The sequence below is a fragment of the Haliotis rubra genome, unplaced genomic scaffold (assembly GCF_003918875.1).
Source record: "Haliotis rubra isolate DU_JTF1 unplaced genomic scaffold, ASM391887v1 Scf21, whole genome shotgun sequence".
In the NCBI taxonomy this organism is placed as follows: domain Eukaryota; kingdom Metazoa; phylum Mollusca; class Gastropoda; order Lepetellida; family Haliotidae; genus Haliotis; species Haliotis rubra.
The window spans coordinates 3193762-3216318 of record NW_025766114.1 but is presented as its reverse complement, the minus strand read 5'-3'; the positions used below and the strand labels follow the sequence as shown (position 1 = coordinate 3216318).

Here is a 22557-nt window from a genome sequence, read left to right as displayed (position 1 = left end):
AAGCATTACAGAACAAATTCCAACCAATCTCATAGTAAACATCCAAGAAGAATAGGGATCATTGCCCAAACACTTTGACATCTTTTCGCTGTATTTATTTCAGCGTTTATTCAACGTCACTCTTTTATCTTATGGGAACTGAACGGCATTTTATTTGCACTGGTATCAGCCGATTGTCGACCGAAAATTATAGAAAGTTCTCCTACTGGCTTGAAGCAGCGAGAACTTACATCCAGCTCGCTACGACGCGGATCTCCAAAGTCAGGTACAGTAGAAGAAGAGCCTTTGTCCATCGAGTAATATCTTCACGCTGCCGAGGGCCCATGGTTTAGCATACACACATATCTGACTTGCAAAAACACAGCAGGTATGAATCTCTCCGTGGGGCAATAGTTTAGAGTCATTTGAGTCGGTCCGCTGCGGGCCCATGCAAGCTATTGAGAGACTTGAAGGCCTGTCCCGAGAACTTGTTGAAATCAGCCTATTATTCTTCACACTTTTATCACTCACTATCATCTCTCATTGGTCACAGACACACAGGTAGAATCCAGCCTCTTTTCATTGGCTGGGGGAAAGTCACGTGCTCTCGTTGGGGTCCAGTCAGCCTCACAGTGTGACAGTGGCTGTGATTCATAAAGTGATCACTGCAAAATCAAAACAAAAGTTGTAGTGCTTTACCGTAGACGGTGTATAAGCCCGACTGTCGCTGTGCGCCCCTCGCCTCGAAATCCTCACCAGTTATCCTCGCGCTTTGCCGGAAGAAGTGTAACTGATGCTGCATTGTTTTGTTGATAGTCACTTATAGCATCGGATGGATTGAACAAAACATGACATAAAGATTCTTTATATTACATAAAGATTGTATATGTTAATAATTTGACAATTTTATATGGTGATAAGTAAAATACTGTACCAATAATTAACACGCATGAATTACGGATCTAAACATCATTCTAAAATGCCAATCAAACAGAACAAAACATCACGAATGAATGAATGAGATGCACGTTGACATCGTTAAATAGGAATGTGAGAAATGGTAAATACTGTTATTTTATAATCACAATAGTGTCATATGTATGTACATGATCAACGTGGGTGAAGTACCGAGTAACGCCGTTGTACCTTAGAGTTTGGTGGAAAGGTGTACAATGTTAAACAGATGTTGTTTGGAATACACAGCAGTGATATATATGACTATACATCTGTATGTGTGATTCATTCAGATGAGTAACGGAGCTCAATATCTAAGAGTTATGTTTGTAGATAGTAATGTGGTAAATGCAATGTTATTTTATGTAAATAATAGTGAGATGTATATGTATTTAAAATGAACATGACCGATTATTGACTTAGCATTGTTTAACGCAAAATACGTTGTTGTATTTACTTCTTAAGTAGAAAGACGCTAAATTAGCCAAGATTTGTGTGGACATATAAAACAATGGTAAAAAGGGTGTTATTTTATACATGAATAGGGATAAGTACATTTGTGTATGTAGGAAGTGGAGGGATTATCAACCTTTTTAAATAAAACCATTGGCTGTTCTATGCATGTTGACAGACCGAGATAGATACAATACTATATTGCATGCTAATGTACACTTATATTGTATATATACAAGGATGGTTAATTTGTTAAATGATAGTGATACAGTAAATGTTTGGTAGGAAAAGATAAATGGAATATTTGTAAAATATATACGTTTACTTATGTGAGGAACGTTGAGAGATGTCAACATTGTTAGTTGCCTTATTATGTAATTATACAATGTTGACACTAACGTTATCTCAAAACTCAGTAAGAATAAATATATGAATATGTATAAATGAATATATGCATGTATAATTAACTTTATGTGGAAATTAATCTAGCAAAATGATATCGTTCGTTGAGTACTTACGTAGATAGATAAGCAGGTACACGAGGCAGTTACATTTTGATGAATGACACAAGGGGAAGAGAAGAAGAAGTGTTCCGTTATTTCCAGATTTCTATTGCACAGACGAGCGCCATTGATAGTGAACTAGTGTGCCTATTGGCCAAATGTATCATAAAATAATTTTCAGACCAGAATATAGCAACTTACTTTTCTCTCCATATAATCTACTGGCTTCTAATACAGTCTGGTCTCTGGTTGTGTAAAATACAGTGTCTGGCGGTAAGTCTACCTCGCTGTTATCTAGGTATGGGCACATTTATTTGCCACTTTTGCCTAACCTCTGTGACAGCGTCGACAGCTCGAGCTAACACATTTATTGTGCTATCGCGACACAATCAGCAGATAAATGTTTGATGATTGTCACTACAAATATATTATTTTGATGACGTTTTGTCAGTTTTGATGACGTTTCCCTGTCATAAAATATTTTTATTGTGTTTTTTGTGTCAATGAGTTAGGTTCTACGTACTGAAACATTTTGAAAACGAATATTCGGATTCATGTGATTTTTGACACAAGTTGGTACACAACCACAATTGTTTTGTGTATTTAAGCATGAGGTAATACATAAACATAATTCTTTGTCATGTTATGTTTTTAAGTATTTTTCATGCTATTATTTTCTGCTAATCTACTTTTCTTGTCTGTCGAGGTAAAGCTGGTTTTGGATGTTCTAATGTGTCAGACTATGTATATACTGAGGCTTGCGGTACAGTGTTGTGTGTGGGTGTTGCGTTCTATTTTCATTCACAGACGGGCAAGGGCTTTTTGTATTACATATCATGTGTATAAATAAGTGTTGAATTTTCTTAAATGTGCAGATTTTGTGTATTTAAAAGGGATTCATATACATATTAATATTACTGATGACTAACAAAGTGTTTCAATTCAGCTAACATTTTTTATGCATATAATGTTTGTTACTAAAATGCAATGTATGTTTCACTATTACAACGAATTTACTAATACCTCCTGTAAATATACATTCGCTTATAAAACACTATCTTGAATGAAATAATTATCATTTGAAAGTAAGTCCAAGGTCCAGTCTAAATTCTTTGCTCAAGTACATTACTCACACCACGACATGTAATAGAAATCGCGAATCTCGATATATCGAATAGCTGAAAATAGAAGTTTACATATATTTGACCAACCCAGTTATCCACACTCGATAAGTTTAGACAGGAGATGTACATGTATAGATGTGTCATCTATTATATATACAAATATTGGAAATATTTAAAATATCGAGACAAGCAGATCTTATGCGATACAGGCGAATGTGAAACAGTACATTTGTCTCGAAGTACATTTGTCCCGAATGTCCTGATGTATCGATATTGCAGTACAGACAACGGACCCACTTTACCTTACATTACGATATTGAGGAACGGATGCATTTGATATTTAGCAAGTCTAAAACCAGCACTGCTGCTGCCGTCCCATGTTATAAATATCTATATTTCCGGGTTTTGGCCCCATGCAGGTGTAGGGCTAGCCTCGCGTGGCCAACCTGGTACTGTGGAAATGTCATTCCAGGCATTTCAACATGGTTTTTTGGCGTATCCTAGACACGGATATGAATGTTGGGAACACCACCACGTATGTGATATTATTATCTTGTTGTACCATAATCAGGGGAAATATACAAACATACCGACATATATGTATTATCATCTCATTTTTTAATAGTATGAAAACTAAAAAGGTGCATTACTTCACCGTTATTGGTAGGGATATGATTTTACAACAGTGTTATTCTATTAGTAAGCACACAGAACATGCATTACCACACACTATGTAAAATCAGCTTTGTGTCCTTTCATTTGCAAGAGAAATGAAAACATGTATAACTGGACAAATAGATAACTGTTATTATAATCAAATTATTTCATGAGCAAGGCTATTGACAACTGACCATCATAAAAATGTAGGTATTTGGTATTATGATTGACATTTTTCATTAAAGAAGGTAGTCAGTCAACTGTTGTATCTGAATTATAAAACTTAACATCATTGAGTTACTTTTATTTTGAAAATTGATGTTATTGTGAACATATCCTTATGTAATGACTAGATGTAAAACGTATCGCAATAACAAACAGAGTCAAAGTTGACATGTGTAACAGTGGCAAATCGGCATGGTCGATGAATCAATTTTGGCGAAGAAATTGACGATAACGTAAGCCCACAGCCCGAACGGTAATTCCTGTGTCATCGTCTGGATTGAGACATTTTCGTCTGAAAGGATCGTCAATGTATCATGTAGACGATCCTGGCAGAGTGGGAGAACGGTTACTGTTAAACGAGGATGTATGTACCTCGCTGATCAAATGGATCTTTACAATCAGATCCCCAAACTTGCCGTGACGAATGCTGGTTGCAGAGACACTACAGATGAATTCGCAATAGCAGGTCAAATTCGTCTTGGACGTATTTACACAATCAACATTGCTATTATGACCGTAATAATTGAATTATTATCAGGACACAACCTAAGTGGTTCACGTTAACCATCACAACAACTGGCACTATTGTTTTTGTCGTTTTTTGTTGTTTCTATTGTTATTGTTGTTGTTGTTGTTGTTGATGATGATGATGTTGCTATTGCTGATGATGCTATTTCTCCTGTTTGTCCTCGAATACTACCATTAACACAACACATCAATACGATTGTTTAGGATGTAAAACTTCCTTAACTGACAACAGTCTGCCTTATAGAGCACCTGTTCGGTGAGGTCGATGGTTTGATGTAATTCGCTAAAGAAATGGGACTTGTTTTCACCTTGTCTAGCACTCGGGATCAAGGGGAAACAACAAATTTATGTCGGCTAGTATGTTAGCATGCTGGTTCCCAGTGGGGGCTCAATGTTAAACTGTGGCATGGTATCTCAGCTGGCTATCACTATAAAACAGCACTTACAGAAACAAACAAACAAACACACACACACACACACACACACACACACACACACACACACACACACACACACACACATGCACACATGCACATGCACACACATACATACAAACACACACACATACACAAACACAGAAACTCACGCACATACAAACATATACACACAAACGCACAGAAACTCACACACATACACACAAACACACACACACACACACACACAAAAAAACACACACATATATACACAAACACACACATACACAAACACAGAAATTCATACCCATACATACACAAACACAGAAACTTTCACACTTGCACACACAAATACAGGAACATGCACACAGACAGTAACACACCTACACATACATACACAAACACACACACATGCAAAAACACAGAAAGTCACAAGTACATTACATACACTCACATACACACACACACACAAACTCGCACGTACATTACACACACACATATACACAAACACAGAAACATACACAGACACAGAATCACACACACACACACACATGCACAAACACAGAAAGTCACAAGTACATTACATACACACACATACACAAACACAGAAACTCACACGTACAATACGTACACACGTACACATACACAAACACACAAACTCGCACGTACATTACACACGCACACATACACAAACACAGAAACACACACGTACACTACACACACATATACACAAACACAGAAACACACACACAAACAGAAACACAGCAACACACATACACAAATAAAGACACACACACACACACACAGCCTATTACACGGTAACCCCAATAATTTCGAATCTCTCTAAACAGGAAACCCTGCATTGAGGGAAGACAAATACTCTACAAAACAATTTGTGCGTGCGTGTGTCCCTCCGTTATTAAACTCCCAACATGTGTCACGTCGTCTTGATGATACCTAGTGAACAAAACAAACCTGTCTCCCTGCCTGGTGCTTCATTCTCCACAGCGTGCACCTCCTGGGCCACTGTCCTTTCGTCGTAGGCGAAACATGAATGGTGTGGTATAGACAGTTGTATGTAAACTAAGACATGCAACTGCGCAGCATGCGTCAGAATACGACTCGGGCCTGATGCCCACAATGCAGATAGACACTATCATTACAAGTCCCTCTATTCACGCATGGATTTCAACACCTGTTTTAAGACTTTCTCTCTGATTGTACAAGGCGATCCAAAATTAACTGTTCAAAACTGAAGACTCGTGTTTCAGTATCGATCTTTGCAAGCCGATACTTGTTGTCGATTATATTCAGTATTAGATGTATGTCCTCAAAGTAAGGTCACAACTATTACTCGTGATGTGGTGATCAGTTTCCTAAAATTAGATCTACTTTCCAATCGTAACATAATTATGTTTTAATTGGGATTACACTTTCTTAGTAAAGTACAGATTCTAGTTGAGTCCCTCCGGGATTCGAACCCACACCCTCAGAGTCAGGCACCTACTCGCCAAAAAGTACTAGAATCTGTACTTTACCAAGAAAGTGTAATCCCAAATATAACACACTAGTATGTTAAATTTGACCACTTTCTAAAATGGCATTGTGTATTTCATACTTTCCAATCACTAATGCCTCTGTATTTGGTGCCATGGATTTATATTGTCTCATATTCCCAGCAGAAGTCTGTTCAACCCACTGTTTCTTTCTAAAGTCAAAATACATTGTCATGGTTTTTTGGTCCTGGAAGTAATGTGTTGGACATTGGTGCCTGTTAACAAGGAGAACATTTAGAAAGACATGTTAATCTGTATCATCTAGAAGGATGCCGTTATGGTAGAAGTAACAAAATAATATGATCAAATTGTCTGGATCAAATAGAAGCGACAAAACCCTTTCCACATCCATAAGAGATCTCTGCTAATTATTATAAGAGCAGAGTCGATTGTACAATTGTGACTATATCGCGAATATATATTTGTTTCAGCAATATTACAGGTGTACGATGTTGTTTGTAACCATATCGAGTCTGGACCTGACAATCCAGTGATTATCACCATGCGATACGATGACAGAACATGTGTTTATGACTTACTATGAAATAGAACAATTTTAATGGTAACATGTGCGACGTATTGACTTGTAGAATGTGTCTTCATTAAATTGATTGTGACTTCATTAATCATTTGAAACATTTCGAGGTTTTGACATGGTTTCGTGACAGTGGCTAGTAAATAACAACATTGCGTATCAGTTTCCACCACCCTTTCCTCTACATCATGCAAACAACAAGTGCCCTTGGGATGGGAGGATACAACATATCATTTTACTGTTACAAGAAATCTAATCTACCATTACATTTATAACATTACAACTACGTTTAGATGCTTTCCGTCATTGTAAAACACATACTTCAAAACAATACATTTACAGGTAAGGTATATATGCGTGAAACACCCACGTAATATTTTACTCATCATATACAATTTTGTCATCCTTGTTGCAAGTTGTTTATCAGAATCAAAGTGAGTAATATATTGTGTAGCTTTATAATTTTTTCCTGTACTAAACAAAATGATATTTTAATTAAGGAACACTTATTCTGTCACACATAATGTTTTATTGAAGCATTCGGTCTTGTGACCTCTCAAAACGCTAGGGCGTATCAGGCATGCACTGATGCACCTTGATGCTCCAATTCAAACCCAGGACAAGGGTCCGCACTTGTCTCCTATCTTGCCTTGGCTCTTTCTACGAGAATGCACTCGGAGAGTTCACCTGACAATTTCCCGCTAATCTGTGGGGACAAACATGCCTAATTCTCTGGCAAGGGTTTCGACGGTGACCGAGTATTACCCCACACAAAATCGAGCGTTTCCATGAACACCTTGTTCATTTTGTACCTTCAAGATTGTGTTAAGGGCGCTAAAAAGAAACTCGGATCTTTCATTTTGAGCACTGCTTATCCAGTTTTAGTGCAAGGACCCGGAAAGTTGAGATGCTAATTCACAACGCCGAGGTGACTACGATCAGGTTGAGTTAGTGCTGTTGTTACTTAACATTACCATGGTCCTTGAATTCAGTGAAAGGTACTTACGTACCTCAGTGTACTTAGAAATGTCAACATCTACGTCTTATGACTGTCAAATCAAAAGAAAAACTGGAGTTTAAATGAAATCTGTAATGAAAGGACTTTCATGACGAGTGTGTCTTATCACCATGGGGATATCATTTCATGATATAATCATAGCACTACTATATTTGAACATATCATTCTCACTTTACAAAATAATGCAACTTAAATTGCATTATATCTGGTTCTACATATTATTTATGATTTTCAGAGAATATTTTACTATTTTACTATATTAATATTACTATAACAATGTAACAAAATATTTCAAATGAAAATTTACTGTTTTGGTGTTTCAAAAACATGCATTAATAAACATCCCAGTAACATATATCCCCACCACAGTTCCTCAATATTCTTCAGTGTAATTCAGCGAGATTATTTCTTTGCATAATGAAAGTTTTTCCTTACATGCCTCAAACCGTTTTCTACTATTGATCAGTCAAAGTAATGTATCAATGTAATATAATATCACGATGTAGTTAATGTCTTCATTAACGTAATATATATGGGATTGAGTGGAGTTGATACTTAATGTCAATACAAAACCCGCGCTATATAAATGAATTACATCATTCAGCCACTTAAGCACTTTCGTATTTCTGATTACAGGGCTTAACCTAATTAATTGTATTATAGACATATGATTAAATGGGTATGTATCTTACTACGAAGCATAAATTGGTAGTTGGCATGAGCATAACATGTTTCTCAAAATGTAAAATCTTTCATTTTATGTTTTAATTCTTTTGGGTGTGGCCTATTTAACTACTGATTCTTTGAGTTATCGTGTACTTACCATAAACGACAAAACCATTTCACTTTCGAAAGAAATCTCTGCTAAGAGCGGTGTCCATTGTCAATTCTGATAAATTCATGAGTTTGTGTTTGTCTGAAGCCAGCATTCTGCAGTATTACAGGTGTACGACGCGGTCTGCAAAGACATTCTAATTGCAAAAGAGAAAGAAGGTGGTATGCTTGTTTTTATGCATGGTTCTACCCTATTTAATAATAATTGATATCCATCCAAGAAGGATTTTAAACCATATGCAACTAAACAGCAAACAATTTGGTACCACCGTTCTTAAATCTCCGGTACTTTGTACATACGAAGTAAATCAGGAGCTTAAATTAACTCAGTTAATAAATATAGTTATATTCCATAGCACACCCATAAAATCTGTTGATCCTATATAATTAGTTGTTTATGATGGAGTATATCCTGAACCCTCATTGGCTGCCGCACATCCATAAAACTAAAACATGGTGTTCATTATGGCGATGCTTCCTGTCACATCATACGTAGTCAGTGACTGCGCATGTCTACATATTGAAAACTATTGACAATGTGCCTGCAATTAAAACCCTGATTGGAACACCATCCTGACAAAATACATTAAACTGTGATAAAATGTACATTGACCGATATTGCACCGTAATTATGCGCCATTCGATGCAGGATAAGCACATATTAGTTGTAGTGGAAAGCTCTGGAAAGTATTCTGTCAGGTTACCAGATAGCTGATACTGTGGTACATATAATTACTCTTTACGAACTTAAACGTTAACCACGCATTTCGTGAATTATATTTATCATAAAAAGGCTGGAGCATTGCGGTCGGCAGTTTTTGAAGAGAAACACTTGTCTCGAATGCTTAAAAAGGAGAGCACCCATACTATATTTCATCTGTGTTGGAAAGAGACCTGTTTCAGGATTTCATTTCGTTGGAGGAACATCGCCTTGTAAGCTATACAGCTACAATAATAATCATTTTGAAAAAAAGATTTACAGGACGATAAGATGCCACGCAACTAAACACATTAACTGCTTAAATTCAAAGGAGAATAATAAATGTTCGGGGCTATCTGAACATGGAGTTTACAGACGGGGTATAGTGATGCAAGCTCGTGAACATTGTGCAGTTTAAGAGAAGACAGGCGCAGTTATATTGGGAAAGTGTTTGTGGTTTATGGAAAACATCGAGTCAATTAGGCATAAGAGAGCATGTACATTGTACGTGAGAAACGTGAGAATTTCCCCTTCTTAATGTATATCCACTTTTCTGTGTTGAAAAGAAATGGTCTCGCCTGGTTTACCTGTTCACATTATTAACTAATGTGTTAATTTGTTAAACTAATGTTCCTTATGATGCTCAAATGAACGTTTTTTCGTACTAATATGTATAGTTTTTAAACTAATGTCCCTTATGATGCTCAAATGAACGTATTTTCGTATTAATATATTCATACACATATATTCTTATATCAATCCTCAAAATAAGACCAGTTCGTGAATGTTTATCCGTACCTGGCAGAGAACCAACATCTGTATTTCATACACACATATCTCGAAGCTTAATGTTATTCATAACAGTACCGATGCCACTAAAACTGGAATAAAAACCAAAATAAATTGGAGGGGACAAATTCATACCTAAGTGTGAGACACGTCTTGTGAGGACAATATATCCGGGAAACAATTAAAGGCAAATGGCACAGTGAGGATTTATACCCTCTCCAGTCCCACTTCCCTTGTTACAGGCCACTAACAGGCATCCATGGCATAATATTCTGGCGTATTTCTTATCGAATCAACACGAGCATCCACGCACCAGACACCACATGCCTATTCTTACTTAGACATGCAAAACGTTAATTTAGAGATTCACTCAAGCGGAATCGAATTTAATTAGTCATTTGTTACAAGTAACGTCATAAAATCTGGACAATACTGAAGCTCTCTGAACAAGAAGTTACAGGCAACCGTATGAAAGCAGGTTGTTCGTGGTGTAATTGCCTGGACTAGCATGGCAGAAAAATCGCCACGGCCTGTTAATGGAGATATAATAAGGGACATAAAATCTGCGGCGACCGCCTCGTTAAATATGCTAGTATTGAATATAATAAAGGGATATTTTAATCTCCTTCATTCTCTTTGAAAAACTGATATCGATGCAATAACGGTTTCGCTTTGATGTTTCGGCACAATAAGCTGACGAGCGGTTTTATAACCATGTTATTGCTCCCTCAGACCAAGATCAATATCTGTAAAAAGATTGTCGAAATCGTAAAACTTGCATTTATGTCGTGGATCTGGGCATGGTACAGGCACGAAATGATCAAGCATGTTGATGTCATTCCTAAGATGTTTTGAATAACGAGCAGCCAATCAAAAGCCAGCTTTGACTTCAGCGGTTTCCACGTTGTTGCCAAGGAGAAAATGCTTACAAGGTGGCGCTCACTGAACAGAGAGCCGATCAGCGAGACAGTGTATTATATAACATGTCAGGCGATAACACTGAATTGTATTGTCTGTGAAATTTACGAGCGTGTTTTTTTTCAAAATGCAAGATCATGTAATGATTGGCTTGTGAAAGAGGCCAGTGGTGAATGACAGTTTAGCGTTTTAATGTCCGATTTAGTATTGTGTTACGATCAATGGTTTCTGGAAGCCGTCATCATCAAAAAGGTGGACAATTGCGGATGAGGAACAACAGGATTCTTCATTTCATTGATGTGAAGGCAAATTGTCTTCGTTTTACGGTCTCTTTAGCGCCGGAGTGACACCATGGCCATGCCTCTCAAAGGATACAGTCACGTTGTTCCTGGAAGTTGCTTCTGGAAATGTAATTTTATGGAAATAAACCTAATCTGGAACTACTGTGTTTGACGCAGATGCCTGAGGAATCGCCCTTTGTAGAACCTTTATCAAAAGAGGGATTATCGTTATTACAATCGTTCGATCTTTGATAACTGCTTTAAGGAGAAAAAGCCTCACACTGATACACGCGTGAAGAAGTTAAATGACAGTGTCGTGTTACACATATTGATCAAACTTTCCCCAGGGTGAGTAATGGGGGTCTATGTTGCATCATAGAGTAGGACAACCATGCGCAACTGCTCAAATTCCATATGAATAACAGTGATGAACTAAAAAGGCTAAAGTGGTAGGCATTTTACTTTAATGAAAATAATTTATTATTGCTCAATATCCACATGAATAACAATAATGTAGAAAAAGCTGAAGAGGTGTGTCTTGCACCTTTATGAAAATTATTGCTCTACTTCCACATGGATAACAATGGTGAACTAAAAGCTAAAGAGGCATGATTTGCATTTTAGTGAAAATTATTGCTCAAAATCCACATGGATAACGATAACGTAGTAAAAGTTGAAGAGGTATGCAGTTTACCTTCATGAATTACTGCTCAAACTCCACACGGATAAATGTAATATAGTAAAAGCTGGATAGGCATGTTTTGCACCTTTATCAACATTATTGCTCAAAATCCATATGAATGAAAATGATAAAGTGAAAGCTGATGAGGCGTGTCTTGCAGAATATTGAAACTTACTGCTCAAAGTCCAAATGAATGACAATGGTAAAGTAAAAGAGACATATTAGTGAAATTTACTGCTCAAACTCCACATGAATAACATTGATGAACTGAACTATGTAGGTACATCTCTTGCACCTTAATGAAACTCACTCCTCAAAATCAACATGGATATTATATGAAGTAAAAGCTGAAGAGGTAAGGAAACTTACTGCTTAAAATCCACATGGATATTACATGAAGTAAAAGCTGAAGAGGTAAGGAAACTTACTGCTTAAAATCCACATGGGTATTATATGAAGTAAAAGCTGAAGAGGTAAGGAAACTTACTGCTTAAAATCCACATGGATAAAAATGGTGAACTATATGTTAAAGCTATAGAGGCATGTCTTGCACATTAATGAAAATTACTCCTCAAAATCCACATAGATAACAATGGTGAACTATATGTTAAAGCTAAAAAGGCATGTCTTGCACATTAATGAAAATTATTCCTCAAAATCCACATAGATAACAATGGTAAACTTTATGTTAAAGCTAAAACGGCATGTCTTGCACATTAATGAAAATTATTCCTCAAAATCCACATGGATAACAATGGTGAACTTAAAGATGTAGGGAAATCTCTTGCGCCTTAATGAAAAATATTTCTTTATAATTATTCCACATGGATAAACAAAAATGAAGTAAAAGCTGAAGAGGTAATGAAACTGCTAAAAATCCTAATGGATAAAAATACTGAAATAAAAGCTGAAAAGGTATGTCTTGCACCATGAGGAAACTGAAAATGGTAAAATTGTCTGTACACACAACGCCGAATGTACAAACGAAACATTAGTGGATGTATAATTTATTCAAATCTTAGTTTAACCGATCATAACGTATTTTTAATAGGCACATAACCCCCTTTCCAAATATTTCAATTGTAGGGTTGCTTCTCTCTCTGGGCTAGAGAGGGTCACAACAGGCGTTGAATAATAAATGGATGTGTTCTCATAAATGATGGCAAAACGGCAGTTAAACCATATGTCATGATACACCATTTTGAATGGGAAAGAACATTTCCCTATGCTATCTTCTTTCTGTCTCAAATACACAAAAAACAACTGCATCAAAGTCCCTGCACCTGTCTTGACAAGTGGTTTGTAGTGTACCAAGTAAAATATCCATCGATCTGTTAATCACAATAGTCCATATCGCCATCAGAACTATCAATTACCAGCTGTCGGGGAATTTATATGATCACAAATATTTTTGTCTTTGATCGTGTATTACATGTCGCAAAATAATCAATATTTATTTTAACCCCAGACGAATGCATAAGACAGTGAAGTCCAACCGACATGGAGCTGCCCCAGTCCTGTCTTCTGGTTTTAATAATTTAGCCATTATTGGGATACTTAATAAATAAAGTCCAGTCGAATCTGAGATCAGGTACTGAAGAATATTGAACGAATAATGTTAGATATGATATTCCATTTCTAGTGAACATGTAAATACTTATAATAACATTAAATCCTATCCGACACCATCATCAAAGTAAGCAGTATTTTATGTATAAAGTTAATATTTGTATCAATAATATTGATGACATCATAATAATCATTCATACATGCTTTAGTTACAATAATACTTTCTTATGCGGAGAATATCAAATTGCGAAAAAAATATTTATACGAACACTATTTAACTCTATCTAACATGTTCACTATTTGAACTATAAAAATCTTTTCTGTTACTGAGTAAGAGAGTGAGTGAGTGAGTGAGTGAGTGAGTGAGTGAGTGAGTGAGTGAGTGAGTGAGTGAGTGAGTGAGTGAGTGAGTGAGTGAGTGAGTGAGTGAGTGAGTGAGTGAGTGAGTCCTGGGTGGGTGGGTGGGTGGGTGGGTGAACGGAGTGACGGGCCACGAGAAATCCTAAAGTACTCCAGGTCTTCTACCTCCTTGCCTAACGCCATGAGTATTGCCTTCAGAACCCCAACATATAGTTAGCATATACATGTACTTAAATACTGTCATCACCCCTTTGCCAACGGTCATTGCAGCTATATTCAGACCCGTTGGATGTGGAATCATGACTTCGGCAAGATAATGACAACACTTAAACGGTCTGGCCACATCAACTCACCTCACGGAAATGAACTGATTATCTGACAATGATAACACCTTTAAGTCTATGAGCACGGCTTTCGAATCATGGTTTAATCTAATTGTTTAAATTATAGATGTTAGAGAATCTGTATCACCAAAAGACACATCTCTTGTAAATATCACGCTGCGGGTTGTAACGTAATATATCAGCAACAACTGCTGACATAGCTATTTATTTCCATCCGAGCCTGAGACCAGGCGGGTCAGGCCAACAGCAAGAATGCCACGCAATACTTCCTTCATTTCCAAGCATTGTAGGTATTGCGAGACTTCCAGTCGGTCCAGCTGAGTCACGTGGTTCGTTCTTTATCCCACATTGCCCACACGCTAATCCATTCCTGTCGGTGTCTCGTCTGGCTTTGGAGTCCCACGATGGCCGTGAAATGACTGGGGCCTCGACTATAGGCCTAGGTGAGTTTACAGTGGAGTGTGAAGAAGCTCCGGCCCGTCACTAGGTCTCTAGGGGTGGGGTTGGGAATGTCTCACCTCGCCCCTAATCATATGCAGACCTGGACTGAAATCCACTTGCACCCGAACGCTACGTCGATCGTGGAATAACGTTATAGACAACGTCACCTAACGTCATAATTTAACGTCACAGCAAACAATAACAGCTTAGCTGTCGGTAAACCCTCCTTCTGTGTTGAAACAGTTGACGTAATGTGAATTAAGACACCTGACAAATTCGCCAGATGGGATAAACGTTAACATTCCTGCTCGCTGGGTAATTGTGTTGTCTATATTCTTACCGTTGCCTTGAAGCGGGGCGTCTGTAAATTGACGGCGCTCTCTATTCGCTATTACATTGGGCGATACAGTTGTCACCTCATTGCAATCCACCGTGGATTCTAACACGTTAACGAGCTGAAATTACACTTTTCATGATGAGATACTGACGATGTCTTTAGGCAATAAAGGCAATATTCTAGCTTTAGGGTAATTGTTTTAAGAGAAGCAACTTTATTGTGCTATTGTGTGACGTTTCCATGCGATATAAATACCACTGTTAACTTGTGACAAATATTCGTTACCTGGACATAGCGATATTATGGGAACTTTTCTCGATTATATTTGACTCTGAAATACAGAAATCGTAACACACCAGTTAATATCATGACTCCTACTCTAAAAGAATTTACATAATACTGTGTTACACATGATACTCAAGTTGTTTACACTTATTAATACATTTTTTATTATGTATCTTTATAGTTATTACCTTTCATACTTCAAGAGCATAAACAGCAAGAGTAAGCAGAAGTTTGTTCTTTGTAGAACACAGTACACCTGCTGTAGGCGTCACATCAAAGGCTGATCTCTGTTAATGTAACCCAAGAATTCAATATTTTTAATCTCAAATAACTGAAATTACAAAATAACAACAACAACAAAAACAAAACCCAACACAAATAAACAAAAAGTCAAAAGATGTGTTAAAACATACCCATATGATTATAGTTTTCTTGATATTCACATTTTATCCTTTTATTTTGTCCCCAAAATAAACCTGAAATCATACCTGGATCTAGAAAGCATGTGAAACAACCTAACTGAACAGACACATCACAGGATTCCACAATGAGAAAGAATATAAAAAGATATGTTTTGCAGACTAGGAGGTGTTTTAGATACTGAAATCAAATTGTAACAATTTATGAGCTACTAAATTATCACGTTCCCAAACAAATTCAAGATTTCATCATTAAGACAAGTCAGGTGAGGAGGATGCTACAGCGTTTAACATCATCAGCTCGTAAACTGTGTTGGAATTATTTTAAACGCTTCCTGACGTTTAAATTATACTTTTAAAAGGAAATGGTAGTAATACATCAGGTACGATTGTGAAATCCCTACTCTCTTGTTGCCTGTCTTAAACAAGGGGTGGCCACAATCACTGATACGATTTATTACATTTCTCCATAAATTGCCAAATTAACATTCCGTCTTCTCCGTACAGCGAGCATTATCATGTGTGTGCGAGGAGTTCTAAAAGTCACTATCAGTCTTTACAAATTTGATCCCCTCTGTGCCGTTAATTTGGCTTTTAGTGGACAATTTGGCGTCCGCTATTATAAGAATTGGCTACTGACCGGCGTTAGGCTGATTGATTCGGATACCATACCGGCTAGAAGTAGCGATTTACAGGTAATTGCTGTGATATTCTAATAAAACAGGCTTATCAGACTCCGCCATCGCACAGATGTCCTACAAGGAGTTATACTCCCACCCCTGTAATTGTCACCGAGCTAGCTGACCGTGACCGTACAGGGGAACAGTTCAAATAGTTGGCACTTAGGGTAGCTATGTAAAGCTACCCATACAATGTAACCCTTGATTTAAGTTTCAATATTTGAAATTAAAATTGTTTTACGGCGTCAAATGAGCAATTAATTGCATCGAAAGGAATTTTGTGACACCTTGGCGACATACACAGTCTTAAAAATTTTGACAATCGTTCTAATCTTGGTCTTTCAAGCAACCATTTTAGGATTCAGTTGTATATTTACTTCTTACCTTAGTGTCAAGATTCACAAAATAAGTGATAATATGACAACTCCAAAACAGAATTCGAAGGCATGTACTGAACATTCAGAGCGTTTTTACAAAATCTTCATATCGTCGGATCACTCCATAGTATTTGCTAGTATGCATATATGCGCCCCTAAAACGTGCCAGAAACCTATTATTGCGAGTTCGAATCCCGGATTGCGTTGATTCGGAACTTTCATGAGTGATTAAGTGAAAAGAATTCTTTGGAGCATTTTAAGTGGATCTCGGGTTATACCACAGTTCAGTTGATATTATTATTGCATTATAATATTATCTAACCACCCAACGAAAATATCGATTCAACGTATGCTTTGAATATTAGACAAAAGTATGAGTTATTTAAAGGTATATAAGAACCGTTATTTAAAAGTTAGTTTTGATTGCTGTTGCAAATCTTGTCAACTGCCGAATAACATTCAACAGTGATTACATACTATTGTGGGTGATCTGAGGGCAGTCCATATTGTCCCTAAGCATATTTTGTGTACATAAGTGAGTTAATGATGGGATGTTTTTTACCCGAATATTTCAGATATACGGCTGCAGCCTATAGATAATGGCATACTGAGGTTATGAGTAACAATCCCCGCCACTGGACATGCAGATCCCCCACGTGGCTGCTGTCATGAGTAACCATCCACATCATTGGACAAGAAGATCACCCATGTGGCTGCTGTCATGAGTAACAATCCCCGCTACTGGACATACAGATCACCCACGTGGCTGCTGTCATGAGTAACCATCCACATCATTGGACAAGAAGATCACCCACGTGGCTGCTGTCATGAGTAACAATCCCCGCTACTGGACATACAGATCACCCACGTGGCTACTGTCATGAGTAACCATCCACATCATTGGACAAGAAGATCACCCACGTGGCTGCTGTCATGAGTAACAATCCCTGCTACTGGACATACAGATCACCCACGTGGCTGCTGTCACGAGTAACAATCCACATCATTGGACAATAAGATCACCCACGTGGCTACTGTCATGAGTAACCATCCACATCATTGGACAAGAAGATCACCCACGTGGCTGCTGTCATGAGTAACAATCCCTGCTACTGGACATACAGATCACCCACGTGGCTACTGTCATGAGTAACCATCCACATCATTGGACAAGAAGATCACCCACGTGGCTGCTGTCATGAGTAACAATCCCCGCTACTGGACATACAGATCACCCACGTGGCTGGTGTCATGAGTAACAATCCACATCATTGGACAAGAAGATCACCCACGTGGCTGCTGTCATGAGTAACAATCCCCGCTACTGGACATACAGATCACCCACGTGGCTGGTGTCATGAGTAACAATCTACATTATTGGACATACAGATCACCCACGTGGCTGGTGTCATGAGTAGCATTCCACATCATTGGACAAGAAGATCACCCACGTGGCTACTGTCATGAGTAACAATCTACATTATTGGACATACAGATCACCCACGTGGCTGATGTCATGAGTAACAATCCACATCATTGGACATGCAGATCACCCACGTGGCTGCTGTCATGAGTAACAATCCCCGCCACTGGACATACAGATCACCCACGTGGCTGCTGTCATGAGTAACAATCCACATCATTGGACATAGATCACCCACGTGGCTGCTGTCATGAGTAACAATCCACATCACTGGACATACAGATCACCCACGTGGCTGGTGTCATGAGTAACAATCCACATCATTGGACATGCAGATCACCCACGTGGCTGCTGTCATGAGTAACAATCCCTGCTACTGGACATACAGATCACCCACGTGGCTGCTGTCATGAGTAACAATCCACGTGGACATGCAGATCACCCACGTGGCTGCTGTCATGAGTAACAATCCACATCATTGGACATGCAGATCACCCACGTGGCTGCTGTCATGAGTAACAATCCCCGTCACTGAACATGCAAATCATCACCCACGTGGCTGAGTAATCAATCCACATCGTCATGCGTATCACCCACGTGGTTGCTATCAAGGAGTAACACGCTGCTGTCATGAGTAACAATCCACATCATTGTACATGCGTATCACCCACGTGGCTGCTGTCATGAGTAACAATCCCCGCCACTGGACATGCAGATCACCCACGTGGCTACTGTCATGAGTAACAATCTACATTATTGGACATACAGATCACCCACGTGGGTGATGTCATGAGTAACAATCTACATCATTGGACATGCAGATCACCTACGTGGCTGATGTCATGAGTAACAATGTACATCATTGGACATACAAATCACCCACGTGGCTGGTGTCATGGTTAACAATCTACATCATTGGACAAGAAGATCACCCACGTGGCTGCTGTCATGAGTAACAATCCCCGCCACTGGACATGCAGATCACCCACGTGGCTGGTGTCATGAGTAACCATCCACATCATTGGACATGCAGATCACCCACGTGGCTGCTGTCATGAGTAACAATCCCCGCCACTGGACATGCAGATCATCCACGTGACTGGTGTCATGAGTAACAATCCCCGCCACTGGACATGCAGATCACCCACGTGGCTGGTGTTATCATGAGTAACAATCCACACAAATGGACACGAACACTAATTAGTCCTCTCCAGTGATCTCCAGTAGGTTGTTTAATACCTGTCCCACAGAGACATGTTCTGAAAATTGAAATGATTCCGAATGCAGTCATTAAATTGTTGATGCACACAACAATGTGCACTAAGTAAAACTTGGACCACTGACAGAATGAATGATTGTGTTGTCAGCCTTCTGAATAATCACAACAGCGCCAGCACAGAGGGCAGCGATGGTCATATTTTTTATGTCAGAAGGGGCCCCAGAGTTGATTACAGCGACAGTTATCTCCCCCTGCTCTGGCAGTTTACATCCTCATCTCAGTTGTTACTGCTCGCGGTATTTTATTGTCACGCGATGGTACTGGGATAAATTAGCCAGCCAGACAGAAATCATCGAACCAGGAGCATTACAACAATTGCTGTTGCCTAAAAGTGTCTTTAGCAGTGTCTTTGGCATTTTAATTATTTCTTTACTAGTGGAAGTTCTTTGGGGACCAGGACGGGGAGCAAGTTAGGTCAAATTGCCAAGCTTTTCGTACTTGAAAATCGATGTGTATTGTCGCCCAGATTGTCATATATGATTATAGTCTGACGCGCTCGTCGTAAAATAGATTGGTACAACCAACTTCGAGGTCTACCAAGGTGAAATTGCCGCTTTTCCTGGTATTTGGGAGCGAGGGGTTAAGGAAAGTAGATATTATGGTGTAGAGATATAAGCGACAAGATTGGAGGGCCGACGAGTCATAAACATGATCGTGCCTCCCTCTTGTGTTTTAATTGCTGGGTTTGACTACAGACGGTTATGAAGTGTTCAGGAAAAACACTTAGCCGGATGGATGTCGGTAAAACCTAGAATTATTGGGTCCAATTTTCCCCGCTCCCTACTAATTAGCGGGCAATGATGCTGTGATAAGATGTTACTGTGTTCTGACAAGTGCTATAGATTCTAGTGTCACATCAGTAATGGTGGTACACCGATACCTTTGTACCTTCGAGTAATTTGTTAAACTGATGTGCATGGTGTACGCCGAGATTCCTACGTGGTTCGCTCCTGTGTATATCTTCTGTGAAAGTCGGGGAGCGTGCTTGATGGGGTATATTCGTATAAGCTTGTAATAATTTGGTTTGTACTGATGTCATGATTCATTATTTCAAAACTTATGAAAAAGGTTGAACACCACTTATTTTGTGACTGTAACTGGTGAACTATTGTCTTTCAGTTTTGGGGTGGATCTGCAATCGTAGTTAAAATAATTGATCAATGGACATGAATTGCAACATTTGTGCGAGATTGATTGATTGATTGATTGACTAAATGATTGACTGACTGACTGACTGACTTGATTGATTGGTTGTTGTTTTTGTTTGTTTCATTGTTTGTTTGTTTTTTCATTTGTTTGGTTGGTTGGTGAGTGAGCGTAAATGAGTAGATGGTTGGTTGGCTGGGCTTGTGGCAGATGGCCAATGGGTGAATGAGGAAGTGGGTGTCTTTGTTTGTCTTTAATATTGTATTACATGTTGCAAAAAATAATCAATGTGTGTTTGAACTCCAGATGAGAGCACACATGGCTCTGGCTCAGTCATATCTTCAGGGTTTAATAATTTGCCATTATTCGGATACTTAACAAAATGTAAAGGTCCAGTCGAATTTAATATCAAGTACTGAAGAATATTGAACAGATAATTTTAACTTTGATATTCCTTTTCTAGTGAACATGTTAATACTTGATATAATAACATAATAACATTTCCAACCGACACCATCATCAGTGTAACATCTTATTCATATTGTTAGCATTTGTATGAAATAATGATGATGACGTTAGTTGCAATCCATTACTTTTTTGTGCGAAGGCTGCGAATGTTTACACGAACAGTGAGTGAGTGAGTGAGTGAATGGTTGGCTGGGCTTGTGTCAGATGGCCCAAGTTCAAGAATTGTTTGAGTTAAAGAACTGAAAGATATTCAGATTTTCTTTTCATAGGACAACCTCTCTAGTAGATACCGACATAATTCTATTCGAGTATAATGACTTTGAACATTTGTCACTGTTATAGGCAACCCATTATCCTCACCAAGGGCGTGACGTCATATCTGCTAATTGATTGTTAATTTCCAGTTGTCATAAGTGATGTTTTTTACAATTTAAAAAAAACCCCGTTTCATAATTCAATTTAGATCACAGGTTGTGAACAATATATAATAATATGCCCACTTATATTGCGGTGAGCACCACGCCGGAGGGTCATGCTCTAAGCGCATACAACATGATGGATTTTATTACCCGGCATAACCCTAGCTGCCTGTGAGGCGCTAGAAGGTTAAGAGTCATGTGACTTATCCCACTGGGTACCCATTTTCTGCTGGGTGATCAGAGGCAGTTTTGAACAAACTCACTTGCCTAAAGTGAGACCACATGTGTGCTTCGTTGTGGTGCAGGACTGAAGTCCTAGAAACTCTCAGGAGTCAAGCTGGCAAACACGGTCACCCATCAAAGGACTCTCCGCGCCCAACGTTGCTTAATGGAGAATACGAATGAATTGCAATAATTTGCTGGGTGAAAGATAAAGTCATCAGAAACATATTCCCAAATTTTCAATTAAAAATGAAGTTGTGAGGTAAAATCAAAGAGGAAGCATCAGCAACAGGCACATATGACGTCATGTCACGTGATATCCCCTCTGCTCATTAACTGTCGGGTGTTTCCGTAATAGGCGGAAATACGAGTACGTTTTTGTGTTTTTATTGCTATTTTACAAACTTTTTGTTCAATTTTAATCACAGAATGTGACTTTTAGAATATCCTTCACAATATATCAAAAGTTTTGTTTTCGTTCGTATTCTCCTTTAACTTCACCTAGACACGTGACCTGACAAACCATTGATTATTGTTACATGCCATTACAGGGACACAACGTCACCGAGCCCGATCTGATCCATTCAATTACGACATGCGTAGGTTGCCGAGGACCTGTTCTAACTCGGAAATCCGGGA

General features: G+C 38.4%; 1 protein-coding gene across 1 annotated transcript in view; it reads right to left on the bottom strand.

Moving 5' to 3' along the window:
* Positions 1-489, bottom strand: part of LOC124276563 (protein Wnt-16-like) — a 51308-nt gene extending 50819 nt beyond the window's left edge. The window contains exon 1 of the mRNA XM_046712204.1: positions 231-489. Coding sequence (XP_046568160.1) covers positions 231-325 — 95 coding nt within the window. The 5' untranslated portion in view covers positions 326-489. The remainder of the gene's footprint in view (positions 1-230) is intronic.
* Positions 490-22557: the final 22068 nt, after the last annotated feature.